This window comes from Aspergillus fischeri, genomic scaffold (genome assembly GCF_000149645.3).
Source record: "Aspergillus fischeri NRRL 181 1099437636259 genomic scaffold, whole genome shotgun sequence".
Taxonomy (NCBI): domain Eukaryota; kingdom Fungi; phylum Ascomycota; class Eurotiomycetes; order Eurotiales; family Aspergillaceae; genus Aspergillus; species Aspergillus fischeri.
In genome coordinates, this window is record NW_001509766.1 from 777,694 (window position 1) to 799,344 (window position 21,651).

The 21,651-nt window shown below is 50.8% G+C and overlaps 11 protein-coding genes across 11 annotated transcripts, besides 1 other annotated feature; 5 read left to right on the forward strand and 6 right to left on the reverse strand.

The window, feature by feature from the left end:
• Window positions 1-213: 213 nt before the first annotated feature.
• Window positions 214-3,750, reverse strand: NFIA_114670 (putative nuclear pore complex subunit Nup85; the record flags this gene model as incomplete). Its single annotated transcript, XM_001262830.1, has 3 exons — window positions 214-704; window positions 758-1,259; window positions 1,324-3,750. The coding sequence occupies 3 exons, from the start codon at window positions 3,748-3,750 to the stop codon at window positions 214-216; spliced, it is 3,420 nt and encodes a 1,139-aa protein (XP_001262831.1).
• An 806-nt stretch (window positions 3,751-4,556) lies between these two features.
• NFIA_114680 (uncharacterized protein) lies at window positions 4,557-5,297 on the forward strand (the record flags this gene model as incomplete). The annotated part of the gene is made up of 1 exon (XM_001262831.1): window positions 4,557-5,297. The coding sequence occupies one exon, from the start codon at window positions 4,557-4,559 to the stop codon at window positions 5,295-5,297; it is 741 nt and encodes a 246-aa protein (XP_001262832.1).
• Window positions 5,271-5,294: a microsatellite.
• A 355-nt stretch (window positions 5,298-5,652) lies between the features above and the next one.
• NFIA_114690 (uncharacterized protein) lies at window positions 5,653-6,925 on the forward strand (the record flags this gene model as incomplete). Its single annotated transcript, XM_001262832.1, has 2 exons — window positions 5,653-5,721; window positions 5,777-6,925. 2 exons carry the CDS (start codon window positions 5,653-5,655, stop codon window positions 6,923-6,925), a joined length of 1,218 nt encoding a protein of 405 aa, XP_001262833.1.
• Window positions 6,926-7,143: 218 nt separating this feature from the next.
• NFIA_114700 (RTA1 domain-containing protein) lies at window positions 7,144-7,819 on the reverse strand (the record flags this gene model as incomplete). The annotated part of the gene is made up of 2 exons (XM_001262833.1): window positions 7,144-7,580; window positions 7,645-7,819. 2 exons carry the CDS (start codon window positions 7,817-7,819, stop codon window positions 7,144-7,146), a joined length of 612 nt encoding a protein of 203 aa, XP_001262834.1.
• A 768-nt stretch (window positions 7,820-8,587) lies between these two features.
• NFIA_114710 (NAD(P)-dependent alcohol dehydrogenase) lies at window positions 8,588-9,703 on the reverse strand (the record flags this gene model as incomplete). Its single annotated transcript, XM_001262834.1, has 1 exon — window positions 8,588-9,703. The coding sequence occupies one exon, from the start codon at window positions 9,701-9,703 to the stop codon at window positions 8,588-8,590; it is 1,116 nt and encodes a 371-aa protein (XP_001262835.1).
• Window positions 9,704-10,270: 567 nt separating this feature from the next.
• Window positions 10,271-12,130, reverse strand: NFIA_114720 (uncharacterized protein; the record flags this gene model as incomplete). The annotated part of the gene is made up of 4 exons (XM_001262835.1): window positions 10,271-10,480; window positions 10,538-11,761; window positions 11,814-11,894; window positions 11,951-12,130. The coding sequence occupies 4 exons, from the start codon at window positions 12,128-12,130 to the stop codon at window positions 10,271-10,273; spliced, it is 1,695 nt and encodes a 564-aa protein (XP_001262836.1).
• Window positions 12,131-12,401: 271 nt separating this feature from the next.
• Window positions 12,402-14,550, forward strand: NFIA_114730 (Leucine Rich Repeat domain protein; the record flags this gene model as incomplete). The annotated part of the gene is made up of 7 exons (XM_001262836.1): window positions 12,402-12,417; window positions 12,529-12,626; window positions 12,708-12,842; window positions 12,902-13,012; window positions 13,097-13,221; window positions 13,274-13,793; window positions 13,855-14,550. The coding sequence occupies 7 exons, from the start codon at window positions 12,402-12,404 to the stop codon at window positions 14,548-14,550; spliced, it is 1,701 nt and encodes a 566-aa protein (XP_001262837.1).
• A 173-nt stretch (window positions 14,551-14,723) lies between these two features.
• On the reverse strand, window positions 14,724-16,435 carry NFIA_114740 (indoleamine 2,3-dioxygenase family protein; the record flags this gene model as incomplete). Its single annotated transcript, XM_001262837.1, has 5 exons — window positions 14,724-14,942; window positions 14,997-15,299; window positions 15,356-15,516; window positions 15,579-15,892; window positions 15,942-16,435. 5 exons carry the CDS (start codon window positions 16,433-16,435, stop codon window positions 14,724-14,726), a joined length of 1,491 nt encoding a protein of 496 aa, XP_001262838.1.
• A 1,860-nt stretch (window positions 16,436-18,295) lies between these two features.
• On the reverse strand, window positions 18,296-18,607 carry NFIA_114750 (protein PET117; the record flags this gene model as incomplete). The annotated part of the gene is made up of 2 exons (XM_001262838.1): window positions 18,296-18,448; window positions 18,512-18,607. 2 exons carry the CDS (start codon window positions 18,605-18,607, stop codon window positions 18,296-18,298), a joined length of 249 nt encoding a protein of 82 aa, XP_001262839.1.
• Window positions 18,608-18,661: 54 nt separating this feature from the next.
• NFIA_114760 (uncharacterized protein) lies at window positions 18,662-19,572 on the forward strand (the record flags this gene model as incomplete). The annotated part of the gene is made up of 5 exons (XM_001262839.1): window positions 18,662-18,757; window positions 18,937-18,975; window positions 19,030-19,063; window positions 19,206-19,306; window positions 19,405-19,572. 5 exons carry the CDS (start codon window positions 18,662-18,664, stop codon window positions 19,570-19,572), a joined length of 438 nt encoding a protein of 145 aa, XP_001262840.1.
• Window positions 19,573-19,966: 394 nt separating this feature from the next.
• NFIA_114770 (triglyceride lipase) lies at window positions 19,967-21,480 on the forward strand (the record flags this gene model as incomplete). Its single annotated transcript, XM_001262840.1, has 7 exons — window positions 19,967-20,017; window positions 20,094-20,304; window positions 20,377-20,617; window positions 20,800-20,888; window positions 20,939-20,977; window positions 21,034-21,163; window positions 21,213-21,480. The coding sequence occupies 7 exons, from the start codon at window positions 19,967-19,969 to the stop codon at window positions 21,478-21,480; spliced, it is 1,029 nt and encodes a 342-aa protein (XP_001262841.1).
• Between the last annotated feature and the right edge of the window lie 171 nt (window positions 21,481-21,651).

Consider the following 21,651-nt stretch of genomic DNA (forward strand, 5'->3'; position numbering starts at 1 on the left):
AGTTGTTGTGGCCAAGTTATTGCTATTGATGCCTGGGGAATTCAAATGCTTTCCGTCCTGACCATCCGGGGACTGTCATTGCTACTATCCTTTTCTCACCATCCATGAAAGATCGATCGTATGGACTTAGGCCCAAGTAGATGAAAAGCTATGGATCCCACAAATACACCTACACGTACATGCTAGACAAGAACAATGCACAAGCCGCCTCTATCAAACAGACCCCAGAGCACCGAAGCTCAAGCCTCGGGCTAATCCCAACCGTAACATCCTGAGAACTTCCTCTCCCTTGATATCCTCCGGTAAAGCAGCTCGCCAGTCCCATCCGCGCTCGTGGGATCCTGTTTGAGCTCCATCTCCGGGACGAGGAACTAACACACCTGAGCCGGTCACAGATCCCGAGCCAGACATGGTTCGGTTCCGAGCACTCTCGATCATATCACTGCCAATTAAGGAAAATGTGCTGGATGCGGTGAGCGAAGATACAGATTTTTTCAAAAGTGCCCGTGGTGACGGCGGCAGAACATAGGATTCAGCGGAGGATCGACCGCCGGACGATGCACGCTCAGAGGAGTGATACTCGATGAGCGCAGAGCGGAAACATTCTTCGCACTGGGAGTAGACCCGGGGTGTGACCGTTTCCAGATCCTCAATTGCGGAGAGAATAGTAAATTGTTGAGACATCGAAAGCACCGGAGTGTTTTCTATCACGGAGTCAGCCTCTGGAGGTCATGCGTCAAAAACAGCTATCACTTACGATCAATTAACGGCAAGGCCTCTCCCAAGAGTGTCAGAAGCCCGTCCACTTGCACCGCAGAGTCACGACCAGGATCATAGAGTCCACCGTAGATACTATCTGCGGCGCTACTGATTACTGCAACCAAAGCCTGGGCTGCTGCCCTACGTCTGGCTAAGGGTTTGAATCGAGGTCGCTGTCCCTCCCTGAGCCCGATCGCTTCATCTCGTATCTCATAAAACCGACGTAGAGTGGCATATCCGCTGAAATAAAATTGGAGGATGCTTGCAGCGTCCTCGTCGGAACCCGCAATCGCTGAAAGGCAGGTCTTTGGGTCTCTGATCAATGCCTCCAGCTGCTCATCGAGATCTGCAGATGCGGGATATGCGCGAGATTGAACCAGGCTGTACGAGATGAGTAGGTCGACAACCGACTTCACCTTCCGACGGCTGTGTGCGCGAGCGTAACACACCAATGCCAGACCGTACTCATCAGATTTTTCCACCGTTTGATCACCAAATCGCTGCCAGACGGTCAGTTTCGAGATCAAGAAGCACAACAAGGGTGGGACTTAGACATGGGCGTACCTCAGACACTCTCCTTCCTTCCTTATCCAGACCAAGCTCGGAGCAAAGTAATACCACTTTGTCCAACTGCTCAACATTGTCAAGAGGGATCTTGTCAAGTAATTCCGAAACACTCTTCTGCAATTTCTCCGCGTCATCTAGACGGCTCACAACTTCCAGAGCAAGCTCCCAGCCATCACGAACGCCGGACGTGTGCTCAATCGTACGTCGTTTGAACAAGCCGAGAGCGTAGGTGCTTAGAACGTCATCCTTGCGAACTCGCTTGTTCGGTTCATTCCCGTTCTGACCGTACGAGAGGACCATCAGGTCATTCTCACTGAGACCCGGCAGCGGCTTCGCTCCTCTCTCTGTATCGAGCCAGCCACCAATCGAGGCGACCTCAGCCACAGCAGAGGCAATGCACAATGACCATGTTTGAATCAGCTCAAGCACACCGTCAACGTTGCCCTCGAAAACGGAAGCCAGACCGACCTCAAGACTACTCAATGGATTGACCCTGAAACTGGAATCTGACATTTCCTCATTGATAGCGCTACGGAAGGCAAGATCCAGGCGCTGCAAATAGGCATTCACAGGATCTTCGTTGGCATCGCGGAAGGCCTGGGATCTGAACATGCCTCTGCGGGGAACATCGCCCTTCCCTTGCGCTGTCTCATCATCCTCGCCGTCCCACCAGGCCGTAAGCGCAATTGTGGCCTCGATCCAGTCTTGCGCGAGGTTCAGAATGGCGTTGGCATCACCGAGTATGATACGGTACAGACATCTCAAACTTTGATAGATCGTCCAAGGCACACGGCTTTCTGCCATGCGCGCAGATTTGGTGAAAGAGAAGTCGACTTTTGCTGGACTAGGCTTCAGCCCAAAGTTGATTGCCTGAAAGCGATTGTCCGTGACCGGGGGCTCGACCGATTGCTGCTCTCCTCCCTCCGCAAACTCCTCCAGATCTGTTACGGCCGTTGTGACACGTTTCCTGTACAACGCCCACTCAGCGCCTTTGACATCCCAGTCATCGTACTGGATACTGGGAGATGACTCTAAAATTTGAAGAGCCTTATTGATACATCTTTGGATATTTTGCAGCTGTGCCCCACGATAGCCTGATTGCGGTAAGCCATCCTCCAAAGCTGACCTGGCATAATTGAAGTCCGCCGATCGCAGGATATCTGCCGCCTCCGAGAAGCGCCCACGTAGCACCGCTGCATTGACGATCTCCCAGAAATTGGAAGATGCGGTGGGATTAGGCTCAACTTCCTTCAAAGCTCGCAGGTCCTCGTGCTGAGAAGAATGATAGGCTTCAAGCCAGTCCAAAAGAACCTTGGGTATTGGCGTAGGCGTATCCGATTTTGAGGCCGCGACGACTAGACTCCGGGGAGCCGCAAATCCTAGATTATTGCTGAGACTCCCTTGCTGGGGGGTCGACAGAGGCGGGTGATGGAGTTGAAGCAGTAAAGAGCCGAGAAAGCTGGCCTTGGCAACATCAGGAGCACGATCCCCAGGTCCAATGTCCGTCCCTGCGCCAGGTGCACTGGGGACACGGCTTCCCTCCATGGATGGCTTCCATGAGTTTGTAAGTCTGCTGCACACCTCGGAGAGAATAATTTGAATGTCTCTATTCGTAAACTCAGATTGTCTTACTTCATCGTACATTCGACACATTTCGTCCTCGGTGCTGATGATCACGTCACTTGGCTCGTTGACCGCCGCGGGCCCGGCTCGAGAGGCGAAATTCCCTACGATCGAGGGCATTGCGGAGTCCTTCTTTGGAGACAGTTTACCCTTGCGCAACGGTGATTGTTGAGCCCATTTTTCGTCGAGCTTCGGCCGTTTTGCATTGCCCGGGTTTGAGTATATTGACTTTCGTTGACCATGCGACGTAGGCTGTGCTTGTGTGGAATTGCCAAACTGCGAGTCTAAGAAGCTCAATCGGTGTGCGGCGTTGCCCATGTCCATTTCATCCTCCCCCTGGACATCCTCTTCCTCCTCGGGTATCATTTGTTCGTCATCGGCGTTGGTTTCTGCATCCATTTGCGAAGTAAAACCATTAGACATTCCGAAACCGGTCGACTCGCCGAATCGAGTATTGTTCGTCATGCTGAAAAGAGACTGCGACTGCGCGAAGGGTTTCCCTGACCCAGCATTTTTGGCTCGGGGCGCTGGCTGATGGAAGGATCCCACTGAGGAATTGAAGATGCTGTCATTGAAATCGACCCCTCCGGATTTGGTGAAAAGGGACTGGGGAGAATCCAGCTGCGATCTTGAGCTCATCTGAGAGCTTCCGAATATGGTAGATGGAGGAGGGCCTCGAGGAGTGAAGGACTTGGCTGCGGAAGGCGGTGCATCTCCAGGAGTCGCCGAGATGTCGCTGAAAAAGCTCCGAGACTTGTCTGGTGTCGACGGACTCGATCCATAAGGTACCTGGAAGCTCATATTGGCGGTTGAGGGGGGGTTAACTGGTAGAGAGAGTGAGGAGTAATGGCACTTTTTAGCAGCGGCACCAGTACCAGCGACACTGAGCACCGGGGAATGAAATCTATCTTTTTGAGATTCCTGTTGCTATCCCAGCTCGTAACAGGCAATTCCTGCGGAAAAAGGCCGGAGAATAGATGCGCAGTAGCTGCCAGTCAGGTGGAAGACTGAGAAGCGAGCTAAGGAGGTCAAAAATCAGCAGCGATCATCACGCTGCCGTCAACACTTCGCCCTGTTTCTCCTGCTTCACCATTATTGCTCTCCATTGACTGACGCGCGCTGGGTCTTGGCGTCCAGTTGCTATGTCATGTGACATCATGTGACTGTTGTAATCACGTGTAATGTTTGACTAGGCATGATATTGTGATTGGCTGTTCTGGGTGACAGATTGGTCTAGCCGCTTTGGGCTGCTCGTATTCGCTGCGTTCTGTGATTGGATGACGCATAGCAGCGCCTCTTAAGGCATTTCCATATGTTAGGTAGACTGGTACAGAGACTTAGCCCCGTAATAAGCCATGGAAACCGCCCGTATTGCTGGCAACGGAGCAGCCGATGTCGATCATTCGGGCAATCAACTAGGCATTGCCTCCCTTCGATTAACCGGAAACGGAAACTATCCTTCATGTTTAGGCCAAGCCTTGCTATGGAGTGAACAATGGCTCAACGCAAGAACGCTTCGTATTCGCTAACCGGCCAGCAGACTATAAAGATTCCTGGTCTTCCTGGATAATTCAGATATTTTTCCTAGGATCATACCGTCCGCAAAAATGAGTCGCTCGAAGGAAACCTATGGCACCGACGATGCCACCCTCGCGGATTCGTGCAGTGCTTATCAGACCACAATGACTGAGAGCAAGTCTCTTGGTTCAGTTCCTTCGAACAGAGACGGCTCCTGCCGCCTTTATCATATATATCACACACTCTTCCGCTACGATTATAACGTCCACAATGCCAACAAGGAACAGCTATATCACGTCCGCAATTCCACGTGGACACCAAAGAAACCCGATCTCAGCGTTCATGCAGGCAATAGTGCAGAAGCACCGGTGCTCGCAGTCTGCAAATTCCTGCATTTCTCGAGGCATTTCAAAGTCGGATTGGGAAATCCTGAAACACCGAATTCAGTCGACTGGGAAGATCTCGTGTCTCTCAGCCACCTTCATGCAAGATATCGGTTTCAAATGTCTCTCCACTCCGAGTATGGGGTAGAACGGCGAGCATTCATTTGGAAGAGCACGCATTCGGTAGGAGTTGGGGATACAAAGCCTTCGATGTTTTCCTGGCGCAACTACAAGCTTGTTGATGAGGCGACTGATCAGCTTGTTGCCGTGTTTACGAGCAGCCTTTGGGGCTGTAAGAAATCTGGGAAGCTTGAGATCTATGAAAATTATGGGCAGGAATTCGAGCTGATGGTCATCATCACTGCTCTTGCTCTGTGTGAGAAACAACGGCGACGAGACAGTAGATCCTCAGGAGGAGGAGGCGGCGGCGGCGGTGGCGGCGGCTGAGAAAAGGACTCAGCTATTCTGAGATTGTTCTGTTTCTTTTTAGATTCGTTGCTTCGGTGTCTTTCTTCCCTTCTTGTCGCGTTGAGCACAGATACCATATACGCTGCATTCCTGATGGATTTTCATTTTGTTATAGATTCAGTTGCGAGTACCGAATAATGGAAATTGTTTCTTGGACTTCAACAAACTAAGAAAGAGAAAAGTAAATGCTGCACGGAGTAGTAAAACGCTGTTGATTGAAGAAGCGATAAGGTTGGATGACATAATCAGCTGGTGACATATTTTGTGTTGCCTAATGTGGGACGTTCTTTTGAGTACAAACTGCCAACGCTATGCACAGAGTGCCCTCCAAGAGATGGCTCTTCGAAGACCTCATCGTAAATCAAGACATGGCTGTGTAGAGTGCAAACGACGCAGGGTCAAAGTACGGAGACTCACACCACCTAGCTGAGCTGCAAAATATCACTAACGACTCTCAGTGCGATGAAGCTCGCCCAGCGTGCTCCAACTGCGTCAAACGCAGGGCGCAATGCGAGTACGACTCCAGCGGCTCATTTTTATGGGCAAATGGGAGGTCGCAGTCCCGCTCGAGGTCGAACAAATCTGCCTCCGAGGGGCCTTCGGAGCAACAGTCGCTCCACGACACCGCCGTTTCCTTTGGCATTCTCGGCAAGCTGGGTGGACACGGCGCGGCAACTCAGTATTCACTTACGGGGCTGAACCTGTGTGATTTGGAATTGATGATGCAGTGGTGCAATGAGACCTATAGGTCTTTTTCCCGCAACGAGCAAACGGACCGTATTTGGCGCGCCTGTGTCCCTGAACAGGCACTGTCATACCCGTTCCTCATGCATGGGATACTAGCTACTTCTGCACTTCATATTGCGCGGATCAGGGCTGACCATCGCCGTGCCGAGTACGTCAGCATTGCTGTCGCGCATCAGGACCAAGCATTGGCCTTATTTCGTGAACGGCTACATGATATTAACCCCTCCAATGCGAAAGCCATGTTTGCGTTTGCGAGCATTGTGGCCGTCTATGCATTTGCCTATCCTCATCCGCCAGATGCGAAAGACCCATGGGACTACATCGACGATCTCCTTCAGCTACTTATCCTGTCGCGGGGCGTGCACCAGGTGCTGAGTACCGCGTCTTCTTCGATAAAGGACAGCGATTTTGGACCAATTGTACAGTTTGACGAATACGAAGTCAACCTCCCCGCTGATATACTCTTTGCCTTAGGAAAGCTCCAAGATGCAAATAAGTCGATTGGAGAGACAGATTCCACGCACGATACGTCTGTTTATGAGGACACAATTGACAAATGGGCAGATATGACAGGCGCGGTGTACAGCGGCCTAACTTCCATTGCTGTCGCCTGCAGGTGGGCAATCAGGCTGCAACCGAGATACGTGGATTGCCTGCGGGAGCGCAAGCCCCTAGCTCTGGTCATTCTGGCATACTACTGCGCAATCCTACATCGCCTTCGACACAATTGGTGCCTCGACGAGTGGGGTCCTCGGGTTTCAAAGGCGCTCTGGCTTGTTCTAGATGAGCGTTGGCGCCCGTTGATATATTGGCCTATGAGAGATATCTTTGGCCAGGCCTTCGAGCCGAATTTAACCTGAGGCATCAATGTTGAAAGCATGATTCTATCTACGTCCGGTATTTGCAGTCCCGCCCACAAACGAATGAGTGCATGTGGAGACGATAAAAACAAGAAGTCAATGAACGATAGCTCTAGCGGAATGACAAGTTGGAAGGAAAACGACACGGCGGTATAACCTCGACAAACAGACAATTCATGAAGCATCATCGCGGCAAGGCTAGAGAGCTACTCAATTTGCTAAACAGGAAGAGCAGCCTCACAGACCTGGAAACCCCCTTTGGCTGTCATTAATTTCCCGCGACCCAACAGACAGTTGATCTCGCTCGGGTGGACAACCAGAAAGATAGCCATGACGAACCACATCAGAAGTCCATCCAGTACATATATGAACACTTCGCTCTGCAGCAATGAACCATCCCAGCCTTGAAGGTATTCGGCAACGCGAAATACGGATCGAACCAAGATCAGAATACTTGATGCATATAGCGCTCCCATATGTTTCTTCCATGGAATGTACTCGGCAACGGACTCGGGAGTTGAATGGGCAGCGATCCGACGCTGGAAGACGAAAGCGCTTATCACAAAGAAACCGAAAAAGATGATCTGGACAAAGAGACCGCCAACGATAACATTTTCGCCCGTGCTTTGGTTGTCCGTGACCAGGATCCCCGCACCTGCCATGCAAATGGATTATCAGTGTTTAGCTTTCATCTAGGACATAATGGCCGAAAACCCTACCTGATGCTTGCATCAAGAAGCTGAGAACGTCTCCCGCAACAAATATCTTGGTCATCCAGGTCACCCGAATGATTGCAAACTTCTCCCCTTTGACGAGAAGGATGATTCGGCCCAACTCCATGTATATACTGGCAGCAAACAGCGCAGGCGCTACCAGCAACAATGTGCTCTGCATGATGTACGGGCCAAGGGTCCAGTTTGGCGATTGGGATGCTGACAGGCAGCGTCCAATGTATCCTATCAATTCAACTTGATGAAGTCAGATATTCAGTCCGATGCAATCATCCCTCGGAAGCAGATCAGAACTTACAGTAGCCTCCTATGACCAAAGGAATAAAGAACCATGTTCTTGTTCGAAAGAGATGGAAGGTGTGTAGCAGGGTAACAATGCCGAAGAGGATGACGAATATCACTCCTGCCACCATGGAGGGATAGTACTCATAGGCTACCCAGCCTTCATACCCTCGCTTTAACAACATGGCGGTGATTTATATGTAACAATGACAAACAGAGCAAGAGATATTCCAGAATGTGTTTGGAGAAGTTTAAGCAAAAGGATAGTTCAATGCTCTCAGAAGGAACCCCAGCTAAGAAAATATCTACATCTTATATATCTCTGCTAGTCGCCTCCTCAATAAACTTCAAATTCATCGAGTTTGGCTCATCCCAGACAACGTCGAAAACCCACTACGGAGCGACTGGATTGTTCGTATATCTCGTACTAATTCCCCTTTTCGGTAAAAGTGATGATCTTTTCTCGATTGCCAAGATATCCACCGTTCCAGCCACTCTTTTACCGCAGACTTTCGTATTTCTTACTCTACAAGGATAAGCACCTTTGATTCTGTAATGTAATTGTTCTTCGAACCATGTATCAACCATGAACAAGTGGATATGAATGGTTTTTTTATAGACACGATAAATTGTACCAAATCTCGATCTATTACAACTTCGACTGCGCCCCCATCTCATTGGACAGCACATATCGGTACCTCGCTTTATTAGCATCCATATCAGCCAGAGCGGCGTTGATATCGTGCATCGGCCGCTCCTGGATCCACGGCAACACCTTCTTCTCCGCAGCCAGCTGCAGCATCTCCCGAATATCATCCGGAGACCCAATATTCGACCCCGTCACTTTCACCCCCTTCTGTATCAACGACCATGCCGTTAACGGCGGCAGCGGCGATTCCGGCGCTCCAACCTGAACAAACGTCCCATCCACCTTGAGAAGCCGCAGATACTGCGCAAGAGGCATATCCGGCGCGTCAACCGTGCAGATTATCAAATCGAGCGTGCGCGCATGCGCCCTCGCCCATTTCTTCTCCTCGTCCGTCGCGATGAACGCATCTGCCCCGAGCCCCTCCAGCGCATCCCGCCGCTTGCTCGACGACCTTGAGATCGCAACGACGCGATCGCAGCCCATCGCCTTCGCAAACAGAATCCCCATATGCCCCAGCCCGCCAATCCCGATAATCCCAACCGCCTTCCCCGGCCCGGCAGCATACCTCCGCAACGGCGCGTAAACAGTCACGCCGCCGCAGAGCAGCGGCGCTGCGGCAGCGGAGGGCAGCGCATCGGGGATCTTGAACGCAAAGTGTGCAGGCCCGCGCCAGAACTCCGCGAACCCGCCGTAGGCTTTGCTCCTGTCGGCGTACCGGCTGTTGTAGGTGCCTGTGATGCGGGGGCAGTAGTTCTCGCGGCCGTCGGCGCAGGGCTCGCAGTCAGCGCGAAGGCAGGACATGCTCTGGGCGCCGATGCCGACGCGGTCGCCGACTTTGATTGTGCGGGAGGCGGGGGAGGAGGCGAGGGTTGGGACGCTGCGGCCGATGCGGACGACCCTGCCGATTATCTCGTGGCCGACGACGCAGGGGTAGTCGGCTGGGCCCCAGCCTGAGCGGAGGGTGTGGATGTCTGTGCCGCAGATGCCGCAGTGGGAGACTTTGACTTCGATGTCGGTTTCGGTGAAGGGTTTAGGTTCGAAGGTGGTGAATGTTAGAGGGCTAGTGGCGTCGCGGGCGACCCAGCCATGGAATGTTTTGGGTGGTGATGAGGACATCATTCAATGGATATGATAAGGTCTTCAGTGTGAACTTGTAGTTTGTCCACGTATATATAGCATCCAAATGGTTCGTAGGGGTGTTGCAGTCTGAGACGCAAAGGTTGGTGGTTGAAAGATGAAGAAAACGCTCAACCGGTGAAACAAAGGTTAAAGTACCAGATAAAGTCGCAACAATGATTTTGTTTAGTAGTTGTTGATCTGATGTTTCTAAAGATTGTCTGGCTATAAATAATGTGGAGATTGACTTGTCGCGGTTCGAGGCTCCAGTTTGCCGAGGTTGTGGGGAAGCGATATGGGCACGAGATGAGATGCCGACGGACCCCTTGGTGCGTCCTCTGCCATTCTCCTCAAGATAAACTTGCAAAGCGCATATTATAGAATTATTGTGATTGAAAGTAGCGGGTTCACTCCAGTACAGTACAGAGTGGCAGCGATTACTTGCGCCGCTTCAGAAGTATTCCGCCCTTGAGTAGGTGTGAAAAAAGGAATGTATGTACAGATAAACTGCTTGGGGTATCAACAAAACGGAACGCCAGACAGATAACAAACAAGGCCCCAATCCCATCATCGCGATGGCATCCCCAACAGCTCCCCGAGCTCGTCACTGGTCAATGTGCTTCTCCGTCGGTCACGAGCGGCTTTCTTGGAGGTTTTCACTCCTCGAGTTCTCTTTCGGCTTTCTGACTCCTTGCGAGCTTCCTCTGCGGCTCGCGCTTCGCTTTCAACAGCTGCTAGTTTCTGCGATACGCTCAACTGTGTCTCGTCCTCCGGACCCTGTTGCCTTCAAATTAGACCTCAACTACTTCTAATATCACTTGTTTTGGCGCTTACCTGATGTGACGTCTTGGGATCTACCCTTTTCTTCGACGGCCTTCGGGTTACAGCCTCGGATTTGTGAGCTTTGACCACCAAGGTCTCGTCTTCTTGGCCAGTCGCTACACATGGCGAGCCTTGGAGTCCAGGTGTAAAGGACACTTTCCGAGGCCCAGAAACGATATTATCGCTCCGTTCCTTCAGAGCGCGACTGGTAGGTTTGCGAGATTTCCGTTCGCGAGGCGATGCGATTTTGCTGGCGGTAGCGTCGCCAGTCTCGTCTCGGTTTGCATCATATTTAGCAACCTTGACTGGGGCCTCCGCCTCTTCCTCTGCCTGTTGGTCTTCATAAATGGGAGACTGCATGGTTGTATCAATCCCACTATCGGCTGTGGATGCTTGCATCGAGTCAACGCTGAGGTCGAGTTTCAACCCCAGCCGGAGCTCCTCTGCTCGCACCGAGTCACCTCCGTCGGCAATTCTCTTGTGCCAGCCGTCCATGAGGGTAACGGCCTGTTTCCATCGAGTCTCCATCTTCTCCCATCCTTCTCGTAGACGCTTGATTTCCTCATCGCGGACTTCGACCTCTTCCAGAGGTACAAAGGACGGGTTAGTGAGCAATGTCCTCAGGTGCTCGAGCACTCTGTCCATTTGAACCGATAGTTCCTCGCAAGATGAAGGAATCGTAGTGACGGGTCCCTGGGACGACTTCATGCCCCGTGTGCTTGTCGATGCATTCGGATACTGCTCGTCTCCTTCCTCCATCTGTGACAACCCTTGTAGGTCCAGCAGAGTCTGAACAGTATTGCGCGCAAGCGCAATCAGCGTATCGTTTTCGTCGCTCAAACTCTGGCACAGTTCCGTCAAGAATTCGTTCGTTTCCTGCTTCAAGCTGTACCCGGGATCATGGACTCCTTCTCCACCGGCGAGAGACCTAGATTTGGACATTCGATCGACCGTGGGGTTGATGTTGATCGTCGTCACGCCCAGTCCTTCCCGTCTTCCTCTCTGTCGCTCAGCCAAGTGTGATTTCAACTTCTGCATCTCCAGGTCGCGCTTGCGGACGTCATTGGCGCACTGTGCGCGAATCTGTTGCACATTTGTCTTCATGCGTTGTATCTGCTCTTTTAGACCTCTAATCGTCGCTTCGGTGCTGGACAGGTTTGTTTTCAGGGCACGTTCTTGGGCTTCCGCCAGAGCCAGCGACCGGGCCAATTCCGACGTCTTTGTTTTCAACTTTTCCTGTAAATGACTTTAGTCGTTGCTCTCGGCCATTGGCACAAGTCCAACATACGATCTCAAGCATTTTCTGCGAGTCCTCCGCGCGCAATGTCCGAATCGTGGTGGCCAGGTTCTCCCGGTGCTCTGCTTCCCGCTGTTGACCCTGGTCAGACACACAGCTCAAATAGAATAAGCTCCCAATTCACATACGTCTCTTCTCAAGACCAAATCATTAACCAAGTTGATGATTCTCGCCATTGTACCATCAATCCCTCCTTCGTCGTTCTCCGGTTGAGCAAAGTCGATCGCTCGGCCGCTCTTGACCAGCCCTCGAGCAAGGAGCACATTATTAATATAAGTTGATGCCGCCTGTAAATTATGCGGCTCCATGGCTTGACCTGCAAGCTTTATAGAATCTTTGGAGCCAGCGACGATGGCGACGTAGAGATGAGAGATTATTGTTATCGATGACCGTTATTTTCCAATGAGCAGGGATTATTCCAAAAGGGGAAGAAAGTAAACACCGCCATTGCTGGGGCTGTCCGTTCCGACCACAAGCGCAGCAGCCTCGAAAATGGCCACGCGCAGTTCCCGTTGCCAGGCTGATGATGCGCGTCTCTCTTCCGCGTCAGGCGGGGTGGGAAGTGGATTTTAGTGGGAGATGGCTTTATCTCGAGGTAAGTCCTTTTCTTTGATATTGTTGTTAAGGCAGTCCAGATGAGTGCTGGGATGGATTTACAGGAATGATAATCATGTTTGTGTTCAGTGGCTGAGATTTTTGTCAATAGATAGTGGCCTAAGTGATGCCACCGCATTATTGCAGCAAAACGGCCAGAAACTATATCAGCAAGGCAATTTTCAAGCCGCCCTAGAGGTCTTTACAGAGGTAATTTTCACCTCAGGGGGTTCATCTCTGTCGAGTCTTATGCGAATGGATTTTATTAAGACTTTCTTTTTTTGCTGCTAGGCTCTGAGAACCGGCCATGGCGATGTCATCAGTGTCTATGATAACCGTGCTGCCACCTATGCCAAGCTAGCCAAGTATGACCTGGCTTTGCGGGATGCCAGGGCCATGATAAAGACTAACAAACTAGACTCTCGGGTAGGATCGCAAATCTCACATTATAGATGTCAAAATGCACCTCTATTGACCATTGACAGGGCTATCTTCGATGTGCAAAGGTCCTGCTGTCGGATGGTAAACCTGACAAGGCCCTTGACGTCTATGCGTATGCCCTAAAGACTTTGCCGACATGCGATCCTCGTCGTCAGGTAGGCTATTTTTCCACCTAGTTCATGCCTTATTTGTGCCACCTTGTCTTACTCGAGTTCTCAGACGTACTGACTGTTGCGTAGCTTGTAGAGCAACTTCATGACAAGTTGCGGAGCAAAGTACATGCAAAGTGCCATGACCCGTTCACCTTATTGCCATTGGAGGTAGCGATGATGGTTGTGAATCACTTCGACTTCAAGCAGATTGTGTGAGTGCATCAAGACGCATACTCTATAGCACAGTTCTGACTACTTTCCTAGGGCTATTCTTCGCGTATCAAAGAAGTGGGATCGATTTCTGTCGTCTATACGAAGTCTCTGGATGCGTATAGATCTCTCGGATGCTCGTGGCAAAATCCACTGGCCTTCAGTCCGGGCGTACATCCGTCGATCAAAAGCCATGCTCACACATGCCATTGTCAAGAATATCTCGACGCCGTCTACGCACAGAGTCTTGGAATTCTTTAGCAGGTGCCCGAACCTAGAGCATCTTGAGATATGGGCTCAGTCCAAGCCTGATGTCCTTTATGACCTGTACAGGGGCTCCAAAGGATTGAAAACTCTGATCATATCTGGCCACACAGCCCTACCGCAGGAGACCATTGGCAAATTCCTTCAGACTTTGCCACTTTTGGAGCGACTCGAAGTTCATGATGCGAAGCCATCTAGCTTGGCTCGGGTACAGTGGCCGGAGACACTTCCAAGTCTCAAAAGTATCACTTTTGGCGCCATGGTCGCCGCTTCTGCACCGGACGTGCAGACTCCTGCTCTTCATCTTCCGGTATGGCTCTCGTTGCCTTCCTGTCTTTCACGTGTAATACAATGAGTCTAATGCCATACAGCAGGGTCTTTCTACGTGTCTTCCTAATCTAGAAGAGCTTCGGCTCAGCTGGAACCCACGAATCTTCACTCCTTATCGTTTAAGCTTTGATGTAAATGAGCTTTCACGGCTGCGCCGGCTGGACCTGAGCGGCATGTATGTTGGAGCAGAATTTGGTCTGCCGTCCAGCCTCGAATACCTTCGCATCCGTGGAGGCACAGGGCTCGTCGGAGGCGCCCTCGTCCAAAGGGAATTCCCATTTGCCTACGAGGAACCCTTTGAGCTTCCGAATCTTCATACACTCATTCTCAATGACGTGCCTTGGGCCACGGGCTACACCGTTCAGCACTTCTGCAGCATCGCCAAGGCGCCTTTGAAAGTCCTCCATCTCGACAGCTGCTTCCGAATCACCGGTGCTCAGATTTCCGAACTAGTCCGCATGGACAGTCTGAACGACTTACAGGAACTCAACATCTCGCACATTGCGGGTACTGACGACAAGTCGGCTGCCGTTATAATTAGCGCACTACCCAGCCTCAAGGTCGTGCATCTCTCATATACAAGGATCTCCGGCTGCACAATAAAGGCTTTTGCCGATGCACGAAGCTCCGACGACAGCGTAGCGAAAGTGGATCGGATATACGCTAAATTCTGCGACGAAGTGTCATCAGATGCGGTCGTGTATGGACGAGCTCGGGGCGTGGAAATAATAGCATAGGTGCAACGAGCAGGTCTCCAAGTATTGCATGTATTATTCTATTTCGGGCTTCGGGGAACATGTATTATTAGATGATATCATATGGATGAAGTTCAGTAACACCATCTCACAGGACAAAGATTGTAGCAGTGGACAGAGGCGTTTGCGCTGTGTAACTAACAATCTACGGACAACTAGACACCCCGCTCCTTGCACCACCTCTCGACCTCCCTCGCCAGTTTCTCCCTCTGATCGCGCACCATTTCCATCATAGGCTCCACCTGCTTCTGCACCGTCGCATCATACGCAAGATGCCCATTCGACACGACCCCCGCCGCCTTCTGCGGCGCCAGATGAGTATCGTAGATCGAAACCATCAGATCCATCACTGCAGACAACTGGTTCGGAAGCCACTACATCCACATTAGCTAGGTTCCTTCCAGATACAACTAGGAAAAAGCACAAACCGTGACGATAGGGCTACCACCGGTAGCAGTGGGATGCGGCGTCCGCTTGATGATATACTCCCTGGCAAACAGCCAATGGCGCCAGCGGAAGCTGCGAACGTGGTTCAGCGTCTTGAGAAGCAGGACGGTAGTCTCCGTGTCTTGGACTGCAAAGTTGCGGACGTCGACTTCGGCGGCCTTGGAGTTTATATAGGCGAGGAATTCACGGTGGGGGAGGGGTCTGTAGGCGCGGAACTCGTATAGGATCTTGGTGAGGGGGGTGGAGGGCATGGGGATTTGGAGGAGGTGGTCGAGGAGGGGGATCTGAGGTGGGTATTAGTTGGGATTGCAGATGAAAGGGGGTCAGTTAGGGTGCGTACCATGCTGTCGTTGGCGCCGCTTTCTCCTCGGAAGTAGAGGGGTTTGTTGTCTAGGACGCCGTCGTAGATGACGCCGTTGGGGAACATGGATTGAGAGGTGATGCCAAAAATGAAGACGCGGAAGGAGAGGTATTCGGCCGGCTTGGAGTTGGCCCACATGTCTGATGTTGTTAGCCGTGAGTTGAGTCCGTGAGTGCGGATGAATGACGGTGAAGTGGCTTACCCTCCATGGAGGCTTCAATCTTTTCCATTGACGCGAGAATCTCTCGGAAGCCGTCGTTGACCACGGAGCGAGGGCCACCCTGCTCAAGGGTATCGACGACCTTGAGGGCGCCACTGATCAGGCCATTGGACTCCTTGACCATGTCGACATGGGTAAGGATGAAGCCTGCCTCGGAGCTCTTGGGGTCGAGGCCGCGCTCAAAAGCCCTCACCAGGCGGAGGTTGTCATACACCAAGCCCTTGGATGGCTCCGCAAGATGGTAGTTGAAGAGCGAATAAGCGGCAGCATAGGACATGAATGGAGGGATGTCCAGCCTGAACAAGGGTGTCAGCGATATAACATAACGACACAACAAAGACATACAACTGCGCACAGTGGTACATGGGGCGGGCGACAGCCTTGGGCAGCTTGTCCCGTCCCAGTCCATACCCGTTCTCCGGGGCCTTGCACCAGTTCTCCCAGCATGGCTCAAGGAGATAGGCCGAAGCAAGGAAAGAGTAGTCTCGGAACACTGCGGTGACCATGTAGAGGTCCCGGGAGCCATCGGCAGTGACGAGCTTGTCAACCTCGTCAGTCAGGTCAGGAAGTTCAGTCTCGACAGCAGGGCCCAGTTCGTATTTGGCCAGCAGACCGGGACTACCATCCTGCCTGACGACAGGCATACGGTCCAGCAAGTCCATCAAGGGCTTGAAGGCATCGGGCAGCGTAGTAGGAGAGGTGCAGTAGGGTAGAAAGCCAGTGGAGGTGGTGATGGTGAAGGGGTCCAAGGACCTGGGAAGGATAGAAGGGTCATCATGGATATGAGGGAACCTCTTCAGGGTTGTGGTAGAGGTTGGAGGGACTTTGATTTGAGTCATGGTGGAAGTTGACAGGAGGAGAGTATGTCTATGTGTCTATAGGGGAAGGCAAGGGTGACTTGATATAGTGATGGTGGACTAAGAAACACAAGAGGATCTATGATGTCAGACAAATGAAGGAAAGCGGCAGTACAAAAAGTCAGCTAGAGCAAGACGAGGCCTCCAGAGGACTTGGAATCCAGAGAAACAGACGGGGGGTTTGGCAGGAAAGGAGGCGATTCTTATAATATCAGAGGCCGGTATTATTTCCGGCCATGGGCATGCCATTACGAAATTCGCGTGGAGACATCGACTCTGCGCGTGAAACCATGATAGAATCATCTGCAAGCGTCAAGACACCAAATACTAATCTGATATAGAGATATTCAATGCAAACTTCACCATCTTTCGGCTAATCATTGCATCTCGATGCCTCAACAACATCTCTATACAAACAGCTGCCAGAGAGGGCACGATAATGTCACGGGAGCACGCTAAACCCGATTTGGCGTAGTAGACGCTCCGCTCGAGTCGCATTTGTCGACCCTGGCACTTTGGGGGAAGCCTTCAGACTACATCTAGACATTATACCATGTGTCTGGAGTCAGTGATCATTGAAGCTCCTGGCCAATTCATGGTTGTTGCATGGATAATGCCATGGAACACTCCGTGTCATGTACATTGCCTGCTCTATATCTCGATAGATGCCAAGATCTGTTGTTACATAAGGCATACGCTGATTGGCTACTTCTGCCGTCATCCTGCCAGATTAGCGTTTTTTAGTCCCGTTAGCGCGATAAGAGGCCGGAATCAATCCGGCCTCCGAAGATAGCCGAAGATCGCACGTGACCAATACAGATAAGGTTGGAGATGCGCTCACGTGGTGCATGAGAATATATGCAACTGAGAGCGTCCCAGGTTTGTCTACTCGCGTGACTGACTGTTAGACTACGTCAGACCTGCAGGGCGAATATAGTTCTCACCGTACAGCTCACCAGCAAATCAACAGCCCCATTACCAATGTGAGCACATGGGAACTCGTTAGCATCCGAGCAACGAACTCGAGAGTCGAGGTTACCCCTTACATACGGAAAGGAATATGCGCCCGAAGCAGCGAATGACTGGTGACTACCCTGACAAAAATCTTTCTCGGAGACCACATAGGCAGGCACTTCTACACTTGAAAACAATTCGTCAAATGTAAGCAAGGTTCCGATGCGACGATCACGGATTGGTGTCGACGAAGCAAAGGCTTAGATATCCATTCCAATGGTGCACATTGCAGGACCACAAAATGTTCTTTGATGCGTTGACCCAACTCGATCAGTCATGGTGCCATTGTGTCTGTGACAGGCTGCAATTAAACAACTACCGGGAAGGTAGAAGCTCACATATTCGCTTGAGACGCCCACCATGTTGAAAAGGCACCCAGTAGGCCTTGAAGGATTGACCGATGTGATATAGATAGAAGAGCTTGCCTATAAGAGCCTGGATACTCCCATAAGGGCCTACCCGACGGAATTGGCACGGTGTTCGTGCTCGCAAAGGACCAGACTCTGAATGCTCATGGCAGACGCCGTGGACCAGTCTGTTTTCATGGAACGTTCCTCATTCGAAGCAGAGATGATATTGCATTGAGACAAGTTCATGCAGAATATGTCTAGTAACTCTAATCGGTATAATATACAGTTCGTGACTAATTTACACATTCCACTTCGGAAACGTCGAAGTGTTATATAGTTGATTCTTACACAAGTCATTAGCTTCGATCAGAGATCCGAACGTCAGAACTTACTGGACCCAAGAGCATATGTCAAAGCACATAGACCCAGACATGCGCATTTGCTCAACCTGGTGATGACCTGATTTTACGTTTCCATGTCACCCGCTCGACCCTTGAGTATCTGTGCTCGGAGACACTTTTTGAAGCTCTCGGTACTCCTCTTCCAGGGCTTTCTGCATCTCAAACTCGGCTTGTCGCTCCAATCGAATCCGCTGCTTTTCCATATCTCGTTCAACGCCTTTGTGCATTTGCTATCGAGATACCAAATAATTAGCCTTTACAGTTGAGGGATACTGAGCAGTCTCCGAGCTTACCGCTTTCTCTTGCTCTTGGGACCAATGCACAAAGTAGACGATCCCCGCAGTACCAAGACTGGTGAGTGCTAGTGTCACCTTGGAAGCTCGCGACATTGTAGTGACCTTGAAGAAACGCACCACGCCAACGGCTCAATTGACAATCTGACAATGCCTGGCAATCTTAAAAGCCGTATCGGTGATAATCATCAACGGCAGCGGTGTGGGATGGCAGAACCCCCGACCGCCTTGCGGGTCATTCGTGGCGTATGCGATTCGGGGATCAAGCTGCCCGCTACCAGCTCCACAACTCTACCTTATCTATCCTGAGCTCTGTCTCCTTCATTTGATTATTGTCGCGGTAGCTAGAGACACTCCGCCACCATGGTGAGCTATATGGGCTCTTGTAATTTGAAGTATGGCGGAGGCTAACATACCTGATCTAGTCCGCCCAGAACTCAGCAGGCATTCAGACCCTCCTCGATGTAGGTCATGCTGGGGTGATTGCTGTTGGACCTGGACTAATGTTCCACTGTTAGGCCGAGAGAGAGGCTCAGAAGATTATACAGCAAGGTATGTACCCTATCTTTTTATAGCTTCGTTAAGAGATTTCGATTTCATGAGACCTTACTGACCTTTTGCGACTCCAGCCAGAGAATGTATGCCCGCTTAATCTTCGCCCTCAATTGGCATATCTGACGATGGGTACAAATAGATCGCACGAAGCGGATAAGGGACGCAAAGGCAGAGGCTCAAAAGGAAATTGACGAGTACAGACAACAGAAGGAGGAGGAATTCAAGAAGTTTGAGGCTGAGGTGAGTCTCGGTTCTGGCGATCGGTTCTGATGGAGTCAATGCAGGGGGCTTTGCAACGCTACCTCACGATTGTAGCTGACTTTTGGACAATCCCACAGCACTCGAGCGGATACAAGAAGGCCGAGGAGGATGCCAACAAAGAGGCCGAGGCCAAACTTCAAGAGATTCAAGCTGCGGGCAAGGAGAAGGGCGGCAAGGTTGTTGATGACCTGATCAATGCAGTCGTTGATGTGAAGCCTCAGGCGTCAGACAAGATAAAGGCATAGAAGTTTGGTACATCAATGTCTGCTGTCTTTCAACCCGTACGGAGTGGTTGCACCTGTTCGGTTTTTTGCTTGCTTTAGGGTCTTGAGCATAGCTTCTGTGTTGCTGTTCGCATTAGATATCAAATATCCCTGTTTCTCCCCAGCTTCCCTGCGCTTAGCAAGAACGATAGTAAAGATGGATGCCTTTCATAGTGAGCTCGACTGATGCTTGCAGATCAAGCAAATATTCTTGGGTCAGGGCGTCCATCATCTGACATTCAACTGACAGTCCACCAGTGAAAGTCTAGAAATATGTACAAATATGCGCACATCCGCATTAGCCCATCGCCGCTCTCCGCGCCTGTGATTATTTGACAACCATGTATAGAGTAGATGGTAAGGTTCTGCCTGAGGCATGAATCGCGGATCCACTTGCGTCATAAGGACTGCGGCATCTAAATCACAAGTAAACTTGTCCTTCATTTCTCTTTCTTTGAAACAATTAAAAGCAAAGACAAATTTGGTGGACGAATATGGTACAGGTTGGCGCAGAATTGAATGGGTCTACACAAGTAAGGGTTCTTCGCAGCCTTTGTAGGTTTCGATCATTTAGTTCCTCCTATCGGAGCTTCCACTCTTTACCATGCAAGAGCAATTCGCATAAGCATACCAGTTCAGATGCTCTTGACCCTCGCCTTGACGATCTTGGAAAGGTCATACGAGACGAATATGCGGTAATCCGAGATCATTACGGTACGTCTGATTCTTTCCCATCCTCCCTGTGTCCGAAGTCGGCTTGTTGATCGACCTTGGTCATCACATCAGAAACCCCAAAGTATCCAGTTGTCCTTGCGCATGGCCTTCTAGGTTTTGATGAGTTGCGCCTTGCTGGCCCCCTCCTTCCTGGAGTTCAGTACTGGCGCGGAATCAAGGAAGCTTTGACCCTGAAAGGAGTGAAAGTCATCACTGCAACGGTACCTCCTTCGGGGTCCATTGAGATGCGTGCGGAGGAGCTGGTGAAGGATATAGATGATGGCGCGCAGGGGAAAGCTGTAAATATTATTGCGTATGTATTCTCTACTTTAATTGGTTCAAGGATAGCTTTCAGACTGACCAATGTACAGACATAGTATGGTAAGATAGTCCTTTACCTATCTTAGTCGATGAAGTATTCACAGTCGTCTTACAGGGGTGAGATACACTGTAATCAGATGAGACTGCTTTGATGATTTTTGTTGACATGACAAGGGGCCTTGATGCTCGGTACATGATAAGTCGTCTAAGACCGAAGAAGTTCAAGGTCTTGTCTTTGACAACGATTGCGACTCCTCATCGAGGTATGTTGTGTCCTTGGAATGATTCACGGCTATTTACTTAGACAATTCAGGTTCTGCGGTTGCAGATTATGTCCTTGAGCGAATTGGCGGTTCGTTCCATAATTACCCTATACAAAGAACCAAACTCATGCCTATAACCCTGCAGACGAACGGCTACCCCAGTTATATTATACTCTCGGAAAACTCAAGGTTGAAACTGGAGCCTTTTCTCAGTTGACGCGCAAGTACATGGAAGATACGTTCAATCCAGCGACGCCTGACGTCGAGGATGTTCGGTGAGTGGTCTGCAGTAAATCAATGGCAGCAAGGCTGAGCGTTGTACAGTTACTTCAGCTACGGCGCAGCGATGCAACCAAGCTTTTGGTCTATGTTCCGCTTGCCCCATCGCGTTCTTCAAGAGGTGGAAGGATATAACGATGGGCTAGTCAGCGTCGCTAGCAGCAAATGGGGAAAATACAAAGGTACCCTTGAAGGGGTCAGCCACCTGGACTTGATCAACTGGACCAACAGGTTGAAGTGGCTTGCGGGTGAGATAACTGGAAACAGGCAAAGGTCCGTAAAATCTATCCCTGGTCTTGATTTCGTCCACTAATATGAGCTGGTTTCAATTGTAGGTTCAACGCCATCGCGTTCTACCTTGACATTGCAGGTAGGATGCGTCAAATTTCTCGCGCGACCAACTTAGTTCTGTGGCTGACCATCCATGTTAGATATGCTTGCTAAGGAGGGCCTCTGATGACGCTTAGTTTGGCCATTAACGAGA